The 17,203-nt window shown below is 44.0% G+C and overlaps 1 protein-coding gene across 1 annotated transcript in view; it reads right to left on the bottom strand.

Annotated features, from left to right (window-relative positions):
* Positions 1-14,825, bottom strand: part of prox1a (prospero homeobox 1a) — a 41,728-nt gene extending 26,903 nt beyond the window's left edge. The window contains 6 exon segments of the mRNA XM_003446607.5: positions 4,167-4,274; positions 8,433-9,320; positions 9,322-9,663; positions 10,021-10,644; positions 10,825-11,246; positions 14,201-14,825. Of these exon segments, the coding sequence (XP_003446655.3) occupies positions 4,167-4,274; positions 8,433-9,320; positions 9,322-9,663; positions 10,021-10,644; positions 10,825-11,175 (2,313 nt within the window). The 5' untranslated portion in view covers positions 11,176-11,246; positions 14,201-14,825.
* Between the last annotated feature and the right edge of the window lie 2,378 nt (positions 14,826-17,203).

Raw genomic sequence — 17,203 nt, 5'->3', positions numbered from 1 at the left:
CAAGGGTCCTGAAAAATCTGCACCATTTTACAACAGTTTATGTGTTGCCTTTCTGAAAATAACCGTATTCGTCATGTAAGATTGACGATTTCGCTCTAAACTGGATTTCATACAAACAGAATTTGTTTGTCATAAAAATATTGCATCCTTTAGATTTTCATTGGATCTTTCTAATTCTAATAGGATCTTTAAGATCGATACTAATACCGATATTTTGTTGTTTAAAAACCTGATATATTGGTCGATATTTTTTCTTCTTTTAGAAACACAAAAACTCTGGATTACCCTAAAATTTGTTTTCTGCTGTTATTTATGAGTCCCTACTAAGATAACGTGATGGTGCGATTTAATCCTGCTTAACTGTCACAACAAGTTACCCGCTTGGACCTCTGCGATAAAATAGTGTCTCCTGTTTCTTCTTTACCTTTTCAATTTTTATTTATTGGCCAATATGAAAGCTGACACAATATATATATATATCGCCTGACTAATAATATCGGCCGACATGTTGTTCCTGCTGATATATCAGTCTGGCTGTAAAAGCCATCCAATGCATTTTCATTCAGTAACTACCTCTAAGCAGCAGATTTGGCTGTTGTTGACTTTGTTCCACACTGCATGAGGGATGTCAGGAAATAAGGTATGGAGTCTTCTCAAAAGTCTAAGCTCTTCCACCAGGGCTCTGTTGTGATGTGACAATGACACATCATACTGTCTGTCCCTTAACAGCCAACAAACTCGTATCTTTACACTGCATTAACTCCCACTGCTTGCGGTTCTGACTGCACTTACAGTTCGAGGCTCAAATACTGTATCTGCACGCAAACGTCCCCTAATCTAAATCCATGTTTGTTGAGACTGAAGAGATTAATTGGATATCTTTTTGAAGATAAACCCACAGATTGGAGAGTAGATTAATTTTAAAAGCCAGTATCAATCTCAAAAAGACAAACTCGTGAACCAAAGCTATGCATTAACTCATTAGTTCTAATTTATTCATTTTCCAAATTAAACCCCAAAGCCAGATTTTACTGGCCACATAAATATTGAGGATATTACTCAGATAATTGAAAATATAAGTTAAGCTGATTATAGAATAATATCGATGTCAGCACGTTGCAGTTTTAAACTGTCTCTTCTTGTTCGTTTGTGTGTCTCTGGGTGTGGCACTAGCTAACTCACCCAGGCACCTGTACTATGAAGCAAGCTGTGATAACTTTGCTTCATCTGACTTCATTAAACCTAAAAACTGCAATCAGGCTAAGCCTTGTCATGATGAGGATTTTCAGATCTGCAAGTAAAAGCCAGGTTTTCTGAATCAATCAGTGTATTTGTTGCCACTAGATGACTAATTGCAAACATTGTCCGGATTGAGCTGCACTTTTCTGATAAAAAGAACAACAAATCAGAGGAATTTAGAAATATTAAACCAGCTCAAAGCAACATAAGTGCTGCAGCCAGAGCTGGAAAAGTACGAAGACGTGTTGAAGCATAAGGTATGAACCATTATTAGTGCAGAAGTAGATTTGACTGAATTTACATCTGTGTATTCTTATGTGTTGTAGGACATTAACTCCACTTTTACCCTGGTGTAGGTAAACGGCACTGTAAAAACATCATTTACATAGAAAGGTCGGCTTACTTGCAAATCTTCTGAGATCATCAAGCACTTAAATAAGCTTGCAAAAAAAGCAGTTTACTTAACTAAGAATCTATACCACCCAAAGCTGTAGATGCACACTGAGAGAGCCTCTCACAATCCACCCATAGTTCTTCTCCAAACAGTGATCCACTTATTAGAAATGCACCATCAGTGCACTGCGCTTTCATATGTGTAGATTTGTTAGCTGTCCTCGAGCAGTACAGGTGTTCAGCACAAGTAAAGATGACAGTGTACCACCTTAAAAATGCAAATCCTTCCTATGACACTTTAAACCCCAAGTTAAACCTGAAGGCACCTCGCTGAACGTGATTTATAATACACCCCCTGTCAAGTCACCGGCTCCTATTAGGATGATGCATTTGAATCCTGGTTGTTCAGTCACTGCGAGGATATAAATGTAGAGTTTTCACAGGAAGAAGGTCCTGTTTAGTACAGGGATGCCAAACTCCTTTTACATCGTGGGACATATACTGAAACTCCCCCTTTCTGTCAGTGTAAAGATGTTTAACGACACACTGAATCCCATTTAATTTAAGAAAAAGAAGCATGATTTCAACAGTTTTTTCATCGGTTTTTCTACACGATAAAGAAATGTTGCTGCAGTAAATTAAATAAATCAGAGAACATGACAAAACAGGTAAAGTTCTGGTAGCTCTCTGCACAGACACAATTTATATTAATTCAGAGAAACCTTCACAAGAATCTTAAGATGATCCAAAGCCGTCTAATTGGCCAGATTAGAGCATTTGCTGGGCCGATTCTGGCCCCCGGGCCACATGTTTGACACCCCTACTTTAGTATATATGATTATAAGATTAGATTGGTCACCATTTATATTACAGGCAACTAAATTGTATTTATTTGTATGTCTTCCACCATCTCTGAGGGTGAACCTACACTTTTATTGTGAAAGTTCAGAGAGATCTGTTGGCTCTCACAGTAGAGGCAACTGTTTACATTGCCCCGCTATTTATTTCCTGCAATTTACTTAGAAATTAAAAGAATCAAAATCTGCAAAGAAGAAATTATTGGAAGCTTATACCAAATCAGCAATATTGTAATGTTTGTAAGTTCTGAGAACATGTTCAGGCTCATCAGTGACAGATTCTCTTGAAGAGATGCTAAACCTTTAAAGCATGTTGATAAAACGTTCCTTTCTTTGCTTTTATTTCGACAGTAAAGGTACATCGGCTAATCTGATCTAGGTTAATGACAAATCACAGTCTCACACACTGGGAGCAGGTAGGCTTAGCAACCTTGTGTTTGCCTAGCAACCTGGTGTCCCGGCGACCCCTGTTGCCATGGCAGCCAATGAGGATGTGGCACTGCCACAAGGAAGTGGTCACCGCAGATATGAGCCAAAGGCCAGCTGGTGTGTGTGTCTGCGTTTATGCTCATTTGAATACAGCGTCCTGAATCTGTCGAGGAGCCGTATGCTCCTTTGCAAAACACGTAGCAGCCTGTAAACACGAAACAATCGGCGTCTTTGTTTTAAAGCTGTTGTTCTGTTATTCTGTCATCCATTTCATTTTGCTCTCCCCTCCCCTCTGTCATTTTCTCAAAGCCGTCCAACACACACACACACACACACACACAAACACACACTTTGTCTTCTACTTTTTTCTCTTTTTCTTGACTTTATGTACTTGATCATTTTTACTCTTTTGCTTCCATTCATATCCCATCAAATGTCAAAAGAGGGCACACGCAGTGCTTGTTTCCGTGTGTCCGTGTTTAAAGAAAAGTTCAGCTTCTCATTTTGCGTTAGTGAGAGTGAGAGTGAAAGCGTTAGTGTATATGCATGGGTTGTGGGTGGCAGGGAGATAAAATGAGTGTTTCGGGGGGGCTCTTACAGTTTGTGTGTGTGTGTGTGTGTGAGAGAGAGGGAAAGTGGGCGTTAGCACCCCTCCTTCCTACCCTTGGCCGATTAAGGCCAGAAACTCTAATTATGCTACAAAGACGTGACAGACTGGAGCACCCATCTGCGCTCTAGGGTCTCACTGCACAAACACACACACACACACGCGCAGTTTAATGGTGCAATATAGCTGAATATAATCAGACAGCAAAATGCACACAAGTCACAAAAATACACCAGTGCGTTTTTGGAGCCCGGACTCTAAGGATGCCGTTACATTCCCAACATTAATGTCCATATTTGACCTGACAGAGACTGCAGTACTCATAGCTCTTCTTATTTAAAGTCACCCACTTTTTTCTGCCTTTGTCTGTCTCTTCTCCTGACAATTGCAAGTGTGCACCTTGACGATTTCACCTTGACAATTCAGAAACATATTAAAACGCATAGCCCAACTTTTATTTTGCATTGTTTGAACAACCTAGACAAAATCTTATGCACACAGATCAGTTTGACACTACAAACTATAATCTGTCTTTAGTCTTGAATGTGACTGACATAAAAGAGAAAAATAAGATTTGAGCAGCTGCAGGAGGTTCATTAAAGAAAACACAAGGAAAAGAAAAGTGAGGGAAGAGGTCTTACCTTGACATCAGAGAAGTACATTTTGAGCATGTTGGATGAGGGATAGCGGGTGTAGAAGAACATCAGCTTGGCCTTCTTCAGGTGGTTCGGAGACAGTCCTTCTTGAATCTGAGCATTAACAGGGTCAAGGAACCAGTAAACAGTTTGTTTTTTGTGGACAAAAGCTTTTGAGGAACACAGTGGCGGGACATTTCCTCTGATACAATCCACATTATGCTTGTCTAAGCTTGGCTAAGGAATTGCCATGACAGCGGTGAGACCACACTCGTTACATGTGAATGTAACATCCAACCCACCTGAAGTCTGAAAACCTGAAGTGTGTCTATTTATTCCTTTTTCTAACACAAACTCTGTAACCGTAGAGCAACCAATGCCAGAGGGGGACGATTTTCTTTTTTCAAAAGCATTTGTGAGAAAAGCTCACTACCACATTGCGAGGAAGGAGTGACTAGTTTTAAATGCAGAAACTCTGATGAGTCAAAGCCACTTCTGCGACGGGTGTGGAGCAAAAATCAAACACAAGCACCTGCTGGCTTTTGATCAAATCCCAGCATCTCGCAGACTCTGCCCATCCCACTGTCTCAACAACGAAAATAATAATTGTGCAGGCCCCGGTTGTAGGGGCGCCAAGAGTATCCCTGTGTCCAAGTGGGTGTGTATGCGCACGTTTGTGTGTTTGCATGCGTGTGTGTGCGTGACAACAGCTGTGCCCCACCACGCTGCCATTTCCCCACCACATTAACAGCCCTATAATCTATCAGAGAAGATGAGGCAATCAATGGAACCCCCTGCAAGGTCAATTAGCACACAGAGAAACACACACACACATACACACATAAAGACAACCCCAGGGGCCCTATATGGCTGGAAAGAGGGAGAGACTAGCATCAGCAATCAGGAGTGGAAAGTGTAAAAAAAAAAAAAGATGTGAAAAAAAGAAAAGAAAAAGAGCAGCTTTGGGACAAGAGATTTAACTTTGTCAGCTTTTTGCCATTTGTTGTTGTATCTACCCGTCAACCTTCAACGGCCAATAAAAAAAAACAAGAAAAAAAGACACACCGTCGTCTGTCTCGACCTAAAAAGCTGTCCTGACTTCGTGCTACTAATTAACATGACCCAACAACACGGTTAAAAAGGCCTCTCCATATCAGAGGCTAGAGGTGAGCCTCGCTGTCATCCATCATTCATTTAGCAGCAGATACGTCCGGTCAGCGGACAACAACACCATCACTTAGTTAACATTCATGCCAACCTGTCACTGTTTGTGTGCATTTAGGTCAACTAATGTTGTTTTTTTTAAGTCTGCAGCCTGTCTTATTTTTTGTGGACACGCATACACATTTAAACACACCCAACATGACTCAGAGTAAACAGTGTGAAGCAATATAATAATGAATAAATGCCAAGTGATGTGCATGTGTGTTTGTGTGCGTGTAATAGTAGCTAAAGTGAGTCACTGAATAAACACATTTTTTCTTTTATTCTTTCACGTCTCTTCCTCCTCCTTTCCTACACGTGCGTGTGCGTGCGTACCTGCCACTTCTGCTTAGGGACAGAGAGTGGTTTACGTGGGGGCTCGCCGTATCAGATGTAACTTGACCTTGTTACCAGGTGTATGTGTGTTATGGTGTGTGAATGGGGGGATTGGGAGGAGAAAAGATTGAGGAGGGAATAAATTCATAAATGAATGGAGGACATCTGCTCAGCTGCGCACAAAGGCTTAAAGACACACAGACCTGAGTGTGCATGCGCGTGCGTGCGTGCGTGCATGGTAGTCTTTAGGGTTAGCTATTATCAGTGCAAAGGCAAGTCTTTCTTAAGGCCTTACAGCTACCAAGACTGCAATCACCATGTCGTCTCTACTCTGCTTTATACTAGAGACAGAAAACAACATGAAAAAAGGCAAATGTGAGAAATGTGACTGTTCACAGCAGGATTTGTGGATTTTTCTTCTAGTTAACCAGGTCATGACTTGCAGACATCGTTGGTTGAGTGCAATTATGTTCAAGAAAAGGCGGACACTTTCTCCAAAACTGGGCAACGCCACTCCAAATCAATCTGGATAGATACATGACACGAGTATGCTTTAGATTTATACCCGAGGAAAATAAAAGTGTTAGCCTGGTGGCACATCTGGTGCTCATTCCTGTTTGCTTCAGCAAATTTGCACAGTAAATGTTGTATGTAATTATTTGTTAATTGTATGTAATGACAAATAATTTAAGTAGGCTGGCGGTTCGGTGTGTAATTTGCAAGTGTAAGGATAATCAGCTATCAGAATTGGACGCTTACATGGACACATGCATTTTTTCACTGAATGCAGCTTAACTGTTTGAGTTTAATCCTCAAATATCCAAAATTCTTCTCATGGCCTGATTTTATTCTTTTATATTTGTGCACTGAAATTCATGGCAGATTGTTTTATGAGATCTGTTTTACGAACTGTTGTCGTATTATGTGTATGTTTGACAAACAGACACACGTGTCCTCACGGTCTTATTTCTCTTTTCCTGTGTTATTTAAAGCAACAGTTTGTGAGCCTGAGCCCAAGGTGAACGCTCTCTCCGCTTTGTCAAATTCAAAACGATGCATTTCTTATAACAGTGAATAGTTTAAAGAAAGAAAGGAGGGAGCAGGGTTTGAAGGGTGGTGCTCAGTATGTTTGAAATACTAATGTCCACTTTCAAAGATTTCTCTTTTTTCTCGGCCAAATGAATGGGAGAGCATTTTGGAATGAAACGGCTCAGCAGGATCAAGAGACGTGTCAAATATTTCTCTCTTTTTGTTTTTTTTTCTAATTAAAGCAACATCTAAATTGGCTTTGAAGACAACACTGTGATCAAATCCCCACCACAGCTGCAAGGAGTTCCCATTTTATCGGGTTCAAAGTCTTATTTTTCTTTTCACTTTGTTGTTCAAACGTGTGTTTTTCACGCACGCCCCCGTGTTTGCATGCATGCATGCATGCGTGAGTCACTGTGTGTGTGTGTGTGTGCACAGCAGCTGGGAGAAGCCCTCTCCATATGAAAGGTTAGCAACAAGAAGATAAACAGCTACCTGCAAACACCTGTCCGCATGCACACGCCATGAAAGATGATGTGTTTGTGCATGTGTGTGTGTATATGAAGCAAAACACACACAGCTGTCGAGCCACCGAGACCGAAGGCCAACAAATGAAAGTGAGTAGGAGTGTCCCAGAACAACCTGCTAACAATCATAAAAAGGAAACTAAAGTGTACATTTGAGATATTACACTTCTCTTTATGTGTGCCCACAAGGTTGAAGAACACACATTTAGAAAGTGTCTGTCAGTAAGGCCAAGCATTTGCCTGTTCCCCTCTCCTGCTCTTTGAAATATGATTAGCTTTGAGCTCCTATGTACGAGGTCTTACCTACCCTGCACACACACACACACACACACACACACGCAGACACACACACACACACACACACACACACACACGCAGACACACACACACACACAAAGTGAAATATGATTTGCTTTGAGCGTTTATGTACAAAGTCTTTGTGATGAAAGCGAACCTAACAGCACAATAGTGTCTCAGACGGTGGTAACACAGTGTGTGTGTGTGTGCGTGTGTTTGTGTGTGTGTTGAAGAGGGAGCTCACGAGCCTTTCTCAGCACCTTTAAACACCAAAACCTGCTGCATAGACTTAAAAGGGCTTTGAGAGAGCAGCGTGCGACCTGTTTAATCTTCCCCCTCTTGCAAGACCGGGCGCGTCCGTTTCATCTTCCCCACTCAGCTAGGAAACAAGAGGCTCAGACAAGGAACCAATTAATGCAGATTAATTGATATTAAAGAATTTATGTGACTATCGCCGCCTCCTCCTGCTGCTGCTGCTTCTAACATGTCTCTGTGTTTGACAGTGTTGACTGAAGATGTGACTCATGTGGGAAAGAGAAATAAGATCAAATGCAAAAAACAAAAAAATTATCTCATTGTTGTTCTCATCCTATCTTTGTTTTTCTACCGGTGAGGCCCCTCATTTCCTTTGTGCACTGCAGTGTGGGACTATACCGTCCATCAGCCACACACTCTAAAGCCTAAGTGTTGCTATTAAAAGTTTCGAGTAGGCAGATTGTTGCTAATTTTAATGCACAAAACCAGCCTACAGTTCAAGCCTGGTGCGGAATTTGGATGAACACAATGTTTTCGATTCTAACGCTAAAGCGTTTGCAGATGTAAGACAACACAGGCGCTCACACAGGCTCACAAGTGCTGAAGCTTTCAGGAATAAGGATACGGTGCTGCCAGAGTAGGGCGAGATGTCAGACATGTCTTGCAGGTCCCCGCACTCAGACTTGATGAGGGATAGCGACAGACCCTCGTGTTGGTTTGGGGAGCTCTGCCTGTGGTGATGGTGACCAAGATGGCCTCCCGCCAGGGACGCCATTTTGGTTCTGAGGCTGGTTTCCCGAGTTATGTCCATCGAATCGGGAGAGGACCGGTGGTGGTCCTTGGGCCCCGGAGGGTACCCGGCTCCACCCCCATGTGACCCCAGGGGGCTCTGAAAGGGATAGCCCATGAGGGGAAGAGGGAACGGGTGGCGGAAGGATGGAGGGCTAAACCCGAGCGAAGCTGTGAGGGGAGTCGGGTGGAGAGAGGGATGGTGAGGAGGAGGTGGAGGGGGAAGAGAGGGGTCGGCGTTCTCTCCTCCTCCTCCTCCACCGCTCTTGCGCACCACCAGCGGCAGTGCTTCTGTTTGGTCGTTGGGCGTTGGCACACCACTTAGTCTGCCACTCAACCCGCCGAACGAATCCAGCGGGCTCGGGACAATCACGTCCCCGAAGCAGTGCAGCCTCTGGTTGGAAGAGTGGTAGTTAGGAGTGGGACTGCCATCGCCGTTCAGACTGAGGGCCAAAGCGCCGCCACCAAATCGAGAGTCAGGGGTGAGGGAGGGCATGGGGCCAAAAGGCGGAGGGCACGAGGAGGACGAGTTGGAGGAAGAGGAAGGCGCGGCCGGCGTGCTGCTGTGGCAGCCATGATGGTGATTAATGGCCTGTTTGGGTGAGGAGAAGCCTTTGACAACGGTGTCGACAACCTGTGACACGGCACAGTTCAGCTCCTGCTTCAGAGTCTCGGCTAACTGCCTCCCTCCTCCTCCTCCTCCTCCGGCCCCTGCCCCACCGCCCCCTCCTCTTCATTACCCTCTCCCCGTTCCTCTCCTCGTCCTCCCTGCTGTCCACATCCTCCTCCATTTCTCCATCTATCAAGGCCTGTTCTCGGAGGAGGGCCCGTGCCCGGTCCAGGAACAGACCCGGGTCCAGCTCGGAGAGGTCGTCGTGGCCGCGCCGGCCCCTCTCTCTGTGCCGCTCCTCCAGGCCGTCGGAGCGGATGCTGTCCTCTGACAAGTTGCCGTCCTCCTCTCTTTCTCCGCCTCGGTCAGGCTCACCGTTCTCGCCATTGTCTTCCTCCTCCTCAGTCTCCGAGTCGTAGATCTGGTAGAACTTCTCCTGAAGCTGGCGGAGCTGTTTCTGAGCACAGGAAAGAGAATGCAAAGAAGGACCTCTTCAACTCATGACATAAAATATTTTCTTCTTGTTGTTTTGTACCTAACCAGCTAATAAGTAACCCAATGATTTTCTGCATCACCTATTTTATTTTTCTGGTTGTAAAGAGCAAAGAAGCCGATTTTAATATATTAAAAGTTTGATTCTTTGTTATGCTTAAAAAACAATGGCCCTTTTTTAGACTGTAAAGGTTAAAGCTTTGTGTTTCTCGGTGCTGAGACCCTCAAACTCTGGAAAACATCCTAGTTTTAAATCGTAAAAACTACAGAGGAAGGGACCGACAATGTATTTGTTATATTTAGTAACTACTCAACTACCAACCTGCATGTCTTCCAGCTGTAGTTTGAGCTGCCTTCTTTCTTCCTGTCTCTGCTCCTGCCTGGAACACACCAGCTGGGTGAAGCTGTGCTGCTGCTGTGGCAGGCGCTGCTTTCTCTTATTCTCCCTGTAGACCTCACCGACTCCAACCATGCCACCCCGCGAGCCAGGGGAGCTCAGCAGAGAAGAGGGGCAGTCGCTCCGGCTGTGACTGCCGGTGCTGTGGCCGTTGCCGTCGCCTCTGTTGTCGTTACTGCTGTTGCTGTTGTTGCTGCTGTTCTCATTTTCGCGGTTGCTCTCTTGGTTGTGGTCGCCGGCATTGGGTCGGACCAGCGGAGAATGGCTCATGCCGCGGATGATGTTTTCCACACGGGCGCGCTTGGCACGAAGGTGCTCGTCGGACAGCCGGTCCAATTCGAAGGAGGAAAGGGAGAGGGGCTGAGAGGGAGCGTGGGAGTTGAGACTCGTAGGAGGGGGTGGCCGCCCGAAGGAGGAGGAGGAAGATGGAGGGGGCAGAGGAGGCCCAGGAGAGAGGCAGTCAGACGGGCTGTCCCGATCACGGGAGGAGTTGCTGCAGGCATCCTCGGCCTGGATCTCTGAGCCTCCACTGGACAGAGCACCACTCCCCTGTGATGAAGGACAGCAGCACTGACTTAATAACAATGAATAATTTAACAGATCCATGAAGGAGGACTTAAGACTACATTCTTGGTTGATTGGAAGGGTAAAAAGAGAGAAAGATTCAATGAAACAGTGTCTAAATAGTGACATTTATTCATTTTCTAACTACTTGCTGTTTCTCTGTACCTGAAAACCCGAGTCACTGCCTCCGTTCTTCCCCATGTTGTTTTTCAAGAGCTGAGAGATGATCGTAGCCCCAGGGAAAGGCATTATGGCGTCCTCGTACGAGTTCGCCCTCTTCAGCAGCTTTCTCAGAACGTTCGACTTCTCGCCGTCACCGTTGGTTGCCCCGTGGCTGTGACCAACCAGCGAGCAGTCGCCGTCCTGATCGGGGCCGTGGGATTGGTTCATTCTGTCGAGCAGGGTGTCCCTGGCGCGGGCGAATATCGCGCTACCCACAGTCCTTTTCACCCCGATGTCAACACGTCGGCGCTTGGTCTGTCTTGTTAGGAGGGTGGTGCTGTCATGATCAGGCATCACGCAGGGCAGCTAAGCAGACATGACCAGGGGTCCTCACAGACACACGCACACAGGATCAGAGGAGTTACCTGATCAACAACAACAAACACGAGGAAACACCTTTTACTGGCAGTTAATGAAACTTCTCATTTCCACCTCTGATCTGTCTTACGTGGCTCCGGTTTTACAGACAGGAAGGATCTGAAAGAAACCCACTCGCTGAAATTGGTAATTATATTTAAAGACAAAAAATTAGTGGCCTTCTCTCCAAAAAAACCTTTCATTTTGAATTAGAAAATTACACTAACATAGTAAATTTAACACATTTTAGAGACACTGGATGATGACAGGTAATAAAAAAGGAATCTGCTGTTAAAAAAAACAAGAAAAAACGATCTCTTGCGTCTTTATGAAGCATCAGAGAACACAATAATTAAAGGAATTTAAAGAAAAAGAGGAGAAGCTCTTTTTTTTATTGATCTAACACTTGGAGAAATACAAAAACAGGACACGGTTCATTTCTTGACCAAAAGCCAAGGGAACCACAGCGAGAAACAACACACTCTTTAAAATAGTTCAAGGAGATATTCCCGCAGAGAAGTAACACCTGCCTGTAATAACCAAAATAATTTCCCATTTCCTCCTCGTCTCCTGAGGGCTAACCTTGATTTCTGCATCTTGTGAGGAGCTGTGAAGAATTGACAAGCTCTCTCGTATTGTCAGAGGGCATTCAACTCCACTGTGAAGAAAAATAAACCCATTTTTTCCCCTCACTTTATCATCTTCCTGATTTTTTTTTCTGCTTCTTTTTGATTTGGAAGAAATACATTTTTACCTTGTATTTTCCGAAGGCAGTGAATTTAGTTGTTTGTGAACTTATTTTATTCCCCCTCCCCCCCGAAAAAGTTATTAACACATGCTGTGTGAGCTCAATAATTAAAACTGGGTTTCTCATGCTGCCATGTGTGAGTGGGGCTTATCTGCTATACGGCAAACACAAAGAGGGGCATGCACAGTGGCCGTGAAAGGTTAAGTTTCTCTGCTGAAGCATTGGAAACACCCAGAGCTTTCACTACCTGTGCAATGGGTTGCTTTTCATTCCTGGAGAAGTCGCCTCATAGCTGAATCACACAAAATGAGATGCACATGAGTGCAAACCACAAAGTTTGCAGACTGTGCAGGAAAAAAAAAAACAATTAAAAAATTTCAGCTCGTCTGTTTTCAAGCAGGTGCAAATTGTTTGCACTTGTACCTGCACTGGTGAACACAGACAGCGTTTCCCATGTTACGTGTTTGCATCTGTTTTGCAAAGGATTTCAGTTTCTAAACTAGGGAAATGATTCACAAATTAAGAGTGTCCAGCTTTACAACAACAGTTCCGCAACTCGTACATCGGCCAGAAACGGGTATGATTTCAGGCCCATCTGCAAAATACACTCAAACACTGCTGCAGAAAGGATTTAAAAAGACTAAACACACACACACGCATACGCTCGGAGAAACAAGATGCTTTTGCATCAGTCAACAACAGCCGATCAAAGCAGACCCCTGTGTTCCTGCTGGGGCCATTACCAAATGAGAATGGTTAGTTTGAATATGACTTATGCCAGTTCTGCTGCTGTTAGGTGTTCAGGAAAAACACGTCCCCTCAGCACAGAGCAAGGGACTGACCCAGATACACACACTAACACACACTACACACTACAGAGCATGCATGCATACACACATTGGTCTGTGTTTGCATTATTGGTTCTTCAGCATTACTCTGTGCAGAGGTCTGTCACACACACACACAGGGACACAAACAGTTTACATTAGTGAGGTCCAAAGAGCTCGACAACCTATTTTGAAACTGGCGTCTTAGTTCAAGTTGAGAGTGTCACTCTCAACAGAAGACAGGGACACCTCAGAAATACACAGCAGCTCCAAAGGTTCATCTACTCACAGATGAATTTTAATAGAAGTTGGATGAACTTTTCTTTTTTTATTTTTTTTAATGAGCTTCTGTTGAAGGTGAGGTGGAGAAAAAGGAGATGTGAGAGTGTTTGCGTGTGTGTGGCTTTTTTGGATCAAAACTGAAACTTTTGTTTTAATCTGAAATTAAAGGGCAGGAATAACTGGCTCTGTAATTGAGAACTGAAATGGGAAGTTAGTGATTAATACGTGTAAATGTTAGACTTCAATTCACAAAGGAATACAAACCTAAAACTGCCGTTTAAATACCTTTGCCTTCACAATTTAAATGTAATAGTTCCAAGTCATAAATGCTCACAAAACAATTAAATATTACACTTGTTTTTTTTTCCTTCTTTTAGTTCGTTTTGTCTCGATTGAGTTAAAAACGCGGAAAGCTTAAAAAGTGAAGGCGATCACAGCTTGTTGCTGCAGCTCGTTGTGTGCGCTCTGAGCGGAAAGCGAAGCCGTGCACAGTCCGAGGGGGAAGCAGGCTGTGGACGACACTTACACCGAGATCTTAGTCATATTCCAAACAACCATTAGCCCAGGATCATGACATGACACGGGCTTTTCCACTCACCCCGCCGTTTATTCTCTCAGTTTAAAGTTTGGAACCGGAAAAAGATCAAAGAGAGAAGAGAGAAACCCGCCCGCGTTTGGCTTTAATTGCAAAACTGATAACAATAAACTGGATTTTTACCCCTTCAAAAATAAAAATTATCCATCAACCTGCCATAAAACGCGAAAGAAGGGAAGGTGTGTGCGCGCGCACGCGCTGACAAAACCAAATAAAACCAAGAGTCTGATTTCAAATTTCAAACAAACTTTCATGTAACATTTTTTTTAAAAGTCCTTCCTCACAGTCGGCCTCTTTTTTTCTTTTCTTTTCTTTTGTTTTGTTTTTCAGCAGAAGCAGATTGTAAAACAGTCCCGAGATTAAACCGAGCCATCTGGATCGAAGCTGTGAGGCAAAAGATGTCCACGAACTGGAGGCAGTGCGAATGAAGTTGCACTCGGGTTATTCACAGCCACGCGTGTTCCTAACAGGCAGTAAACACAAACACGGAGAATAAGAGTTTGTACTTACTTCTCTCTCTCGAGCCTTTCTCCAAGTCGCTCCGTCGAGAAGGGGAGAAAAAAAAGAAACGGGAGGCGAACACGAGAGACAGATCCGCGCTCGCCGTTGAGATCAATGCCGTAATTTACTACGGCAAAGTGGAGACGTATGCAATTGCATGCACGCGCGCGGGCGTGAGCGTGTGTGTGTGTGGGGGAGAGAGAGGGAGACAAGAGAGAGACGCTCGCGGAGAAGTGTGCGCACGATAGAGAGCGATAGGAGAGATGCGGAGAATGAGAGAGAGAGAGAGAGCGAGACGGAGAGAGAGAGCGCCGCTCTCCTCCCGGGATGGGAAGTGTTTAGTATCGAGCGCACCCGCACCGTCCGGCACTCCTCGGCTCGTCTCTGACCGACGGCAAGACTCTCAGTGAAGAAACAAGAAGAGACGCGCGTGAAGGATACGTGAAGACGCTGCGTCACCGGCCGACACAGTGAGGTAATGGCTCCACCTGACCAATAAGGAAGGGGGGCCGGGGACGGTGGATTTTATTTATAAGGAGCCCCGCGGTTAACAGCGCGCTCCCAGAGCGAGGAGAGGAGAGAGGAGCACGCGGAGGGTAAACTGAAAGTCAGTTTCACCAGTCTTTCTCCAAAAGTTCCTTTTTTTTAGTTTTTCTAGAATAAATCTATACTTTGAGTTCAATCTAAAAGGCAAACTAAAACGTGACTTTTATTTGATTAAATATGGTTAATAGCAGGATTTAAAAATAATTTGCTATTCAATAAAAAAAAGAGTTTGAGTGACAGCTGGTTTGGTGCTGGATGTTCTCAGCTGTGTCATTAACGTTTCAATAAACACTGGCTTTAATTCGTTTAATGTTTCTTTGCGTTTATTTTACTGCTTAAAAAACAAAACAAAACATTCATTTTCAGCTTTTTGTCCATCTTTAATTGCGCGTGCGCAATCGGAGACCTCTGTGCCGCTCGGCGTAAAGAAAGTTACCGAGACTCAGACAAACACCCCGCTGCTGCTGGTTGATGGGAAAACTCCCTTCTTATCCAGAGATCAGAGGTCAGGAAACCCCTGGAGCTGCGAGGGAAGCGCTGTTGCTCAAGGGCGCTTCAGCAGAGCAGAGGCTTAAGAGCTGGAGGACTGTGCTTGTGCCAGTGTCTGTCCTCCAGCAGGCAGAGTTGTAAATAAAACAGAATAACGGGGGGAACATAATATTTCTAAGCTTAAATCACGCACGTGGGCCTTTAAAAAGCCACGAGCTGCTCACAGATCCAGGAGATTCACCCAGATTTGAACCATCGCTTTAAAGCTTTTAGATTTTACTGCGGTTTTTATGTGAGAGGTGTAAATTATTTGCAGAAGGAAAAATCTGTTGGAGATGTGTGTTTGCTACTGCCGTCACGTTCCTGCAGTGTGGAGGTTCACGGAACTTCACTGACCGTTTCCACAGATCAGACCAGTAAATCCGAATCACAAGAGGTTAATGAAAAACACCAGTGATTTTTTTAAGAGTGTCAAAATGAGTCTTTTAATTTTATACAGTGCGTATTAAGCTGTTTGGAAGTCTACATCATTTCTCAGGGGAGGACTTAAAACTGAATGAAACCCAAGAAAAAAAAGACACACAATTTAACTATTTGGCTTAATAAAATAATAATAATAAAAAACGGTTTTTTTTTTTCGATTTAAAATTTAAAAAGAAAAAACTTCTTAGATTGAGGCGAGGCTCGAGATTCCTGCGCTCTCTTTTTATTACGCGTTACGTGCGTGAAAGATTTCCTTCTCTAAAAATCCCATCTCCAAAGTTGCCTTTTTAAAGGTGCTTTTGAGAATCCCGCCTTTTAATTTCCCCCCAGAATTAAACCTCAGCGTCACTTAACTCAATTAAAGAAGTGGACATTTCCGTCGTGGCGCAATTATTCAAAGCGCTCTGTGGCAGCTTCATGATGCAGAAAACAAACAAATATTAAATTACAAATCAGCGAGAGGGAGAAAAAAGAAATCCCCCCTGAGGAGACACGAGTGTGTTTCGTGCCATGCGGGTTGTCCTCGCGTGCAGAGGCATTCAGGGCCTCTTATTTCATTTTTTCTTTTTCTAATGATCGGCTGCCACATTATTAAGCACAAAGAGAAACGGCAGCTGAACTTCACCAGAATACAGCACACAGATCTCCTTTTTTTAAACAACCCCGCCACTCTCCCTCTCTCTCACACACACACACTTAACAATAAGCTGTAAAAGCTGTGACCTATTTGAGCCACGGCGCACTGGGTGATGCCATTTAGAAGTTCGCTAACTTCCACATTATTGTTTTGTCTTAAGAAAATGCGCACGCGAATTTGCGCCAATCTGGGAGACCCGGACACAGGCGCAGAAAGTTGAAGAGATAAGGAAAAAAAAAACCCTTTAGCCTGTACCAAAAAAATAAAATACTAATAAAATAATAAAAATCCTCAGTGTGAGGCCAGAATAGGTGGAGAATAATGATCTTATCTCACAGAAGAGGAGGGGACGGTGCTGCTGCTGAAAACTGTAAACAGCGGGAAAAGAAGAAAAAAAAGCCAAACTGAGAGAAGCTGATGTTAAATTTCAAATACAATAATTAGAAATACTAATATAGTAATACAAATATATTTTTTTAATAAAGCGCGTCGTGGTAATGACGTGCTGTCATTTAAACCCACAGCAGTAACACAGAGACGAAGCATGTTTCTCACTGCGATGGGTTGAAAATAAACGCTTTAATGTTTAACTCGCTGACCTCCCTTTTATTTACTTGCCTGATGTGGCGATGACCCCCCCCAAACTCGTGTCTGTTGTGTGCGCGCCTGGTGCTGGAGCGAGAGAGCAGGAGCGCGCAAACGGGCGAGAAGACTCAATGAGGGAGAGAGAGAGACGGACAGCGAGAGACTTGAGTGAAACAGAGAGAGAGAGGGGGGATAGGAGGTGGAAGTTGTGTGAACTGTGTGAAAGAGAAAGTGTGTGTGTTTCGGTCACGGTCAGTCACCATGATCAGTCT

This window comes from Oreochromis niloticus, linkage group LG23 (genome assembly GCF_001858045.2).
Source record: "Oreochromis niloticus isolate F11D_XX linkage group LG23, O_niloticus_UMD_NMBU, whole genome shotgun sequence".
Taxonomy (NCBI): Eukaryota; Metazoa; Chordata; class Actinopteri; order Cichliformes; family Cichlidae; genus Oreochromis; species Oreochromis niloticus.
Note: the sequence above shows the minus strand (reverse complement) of the source record. Positions and strands in the feature narration are given on the sequence as shown.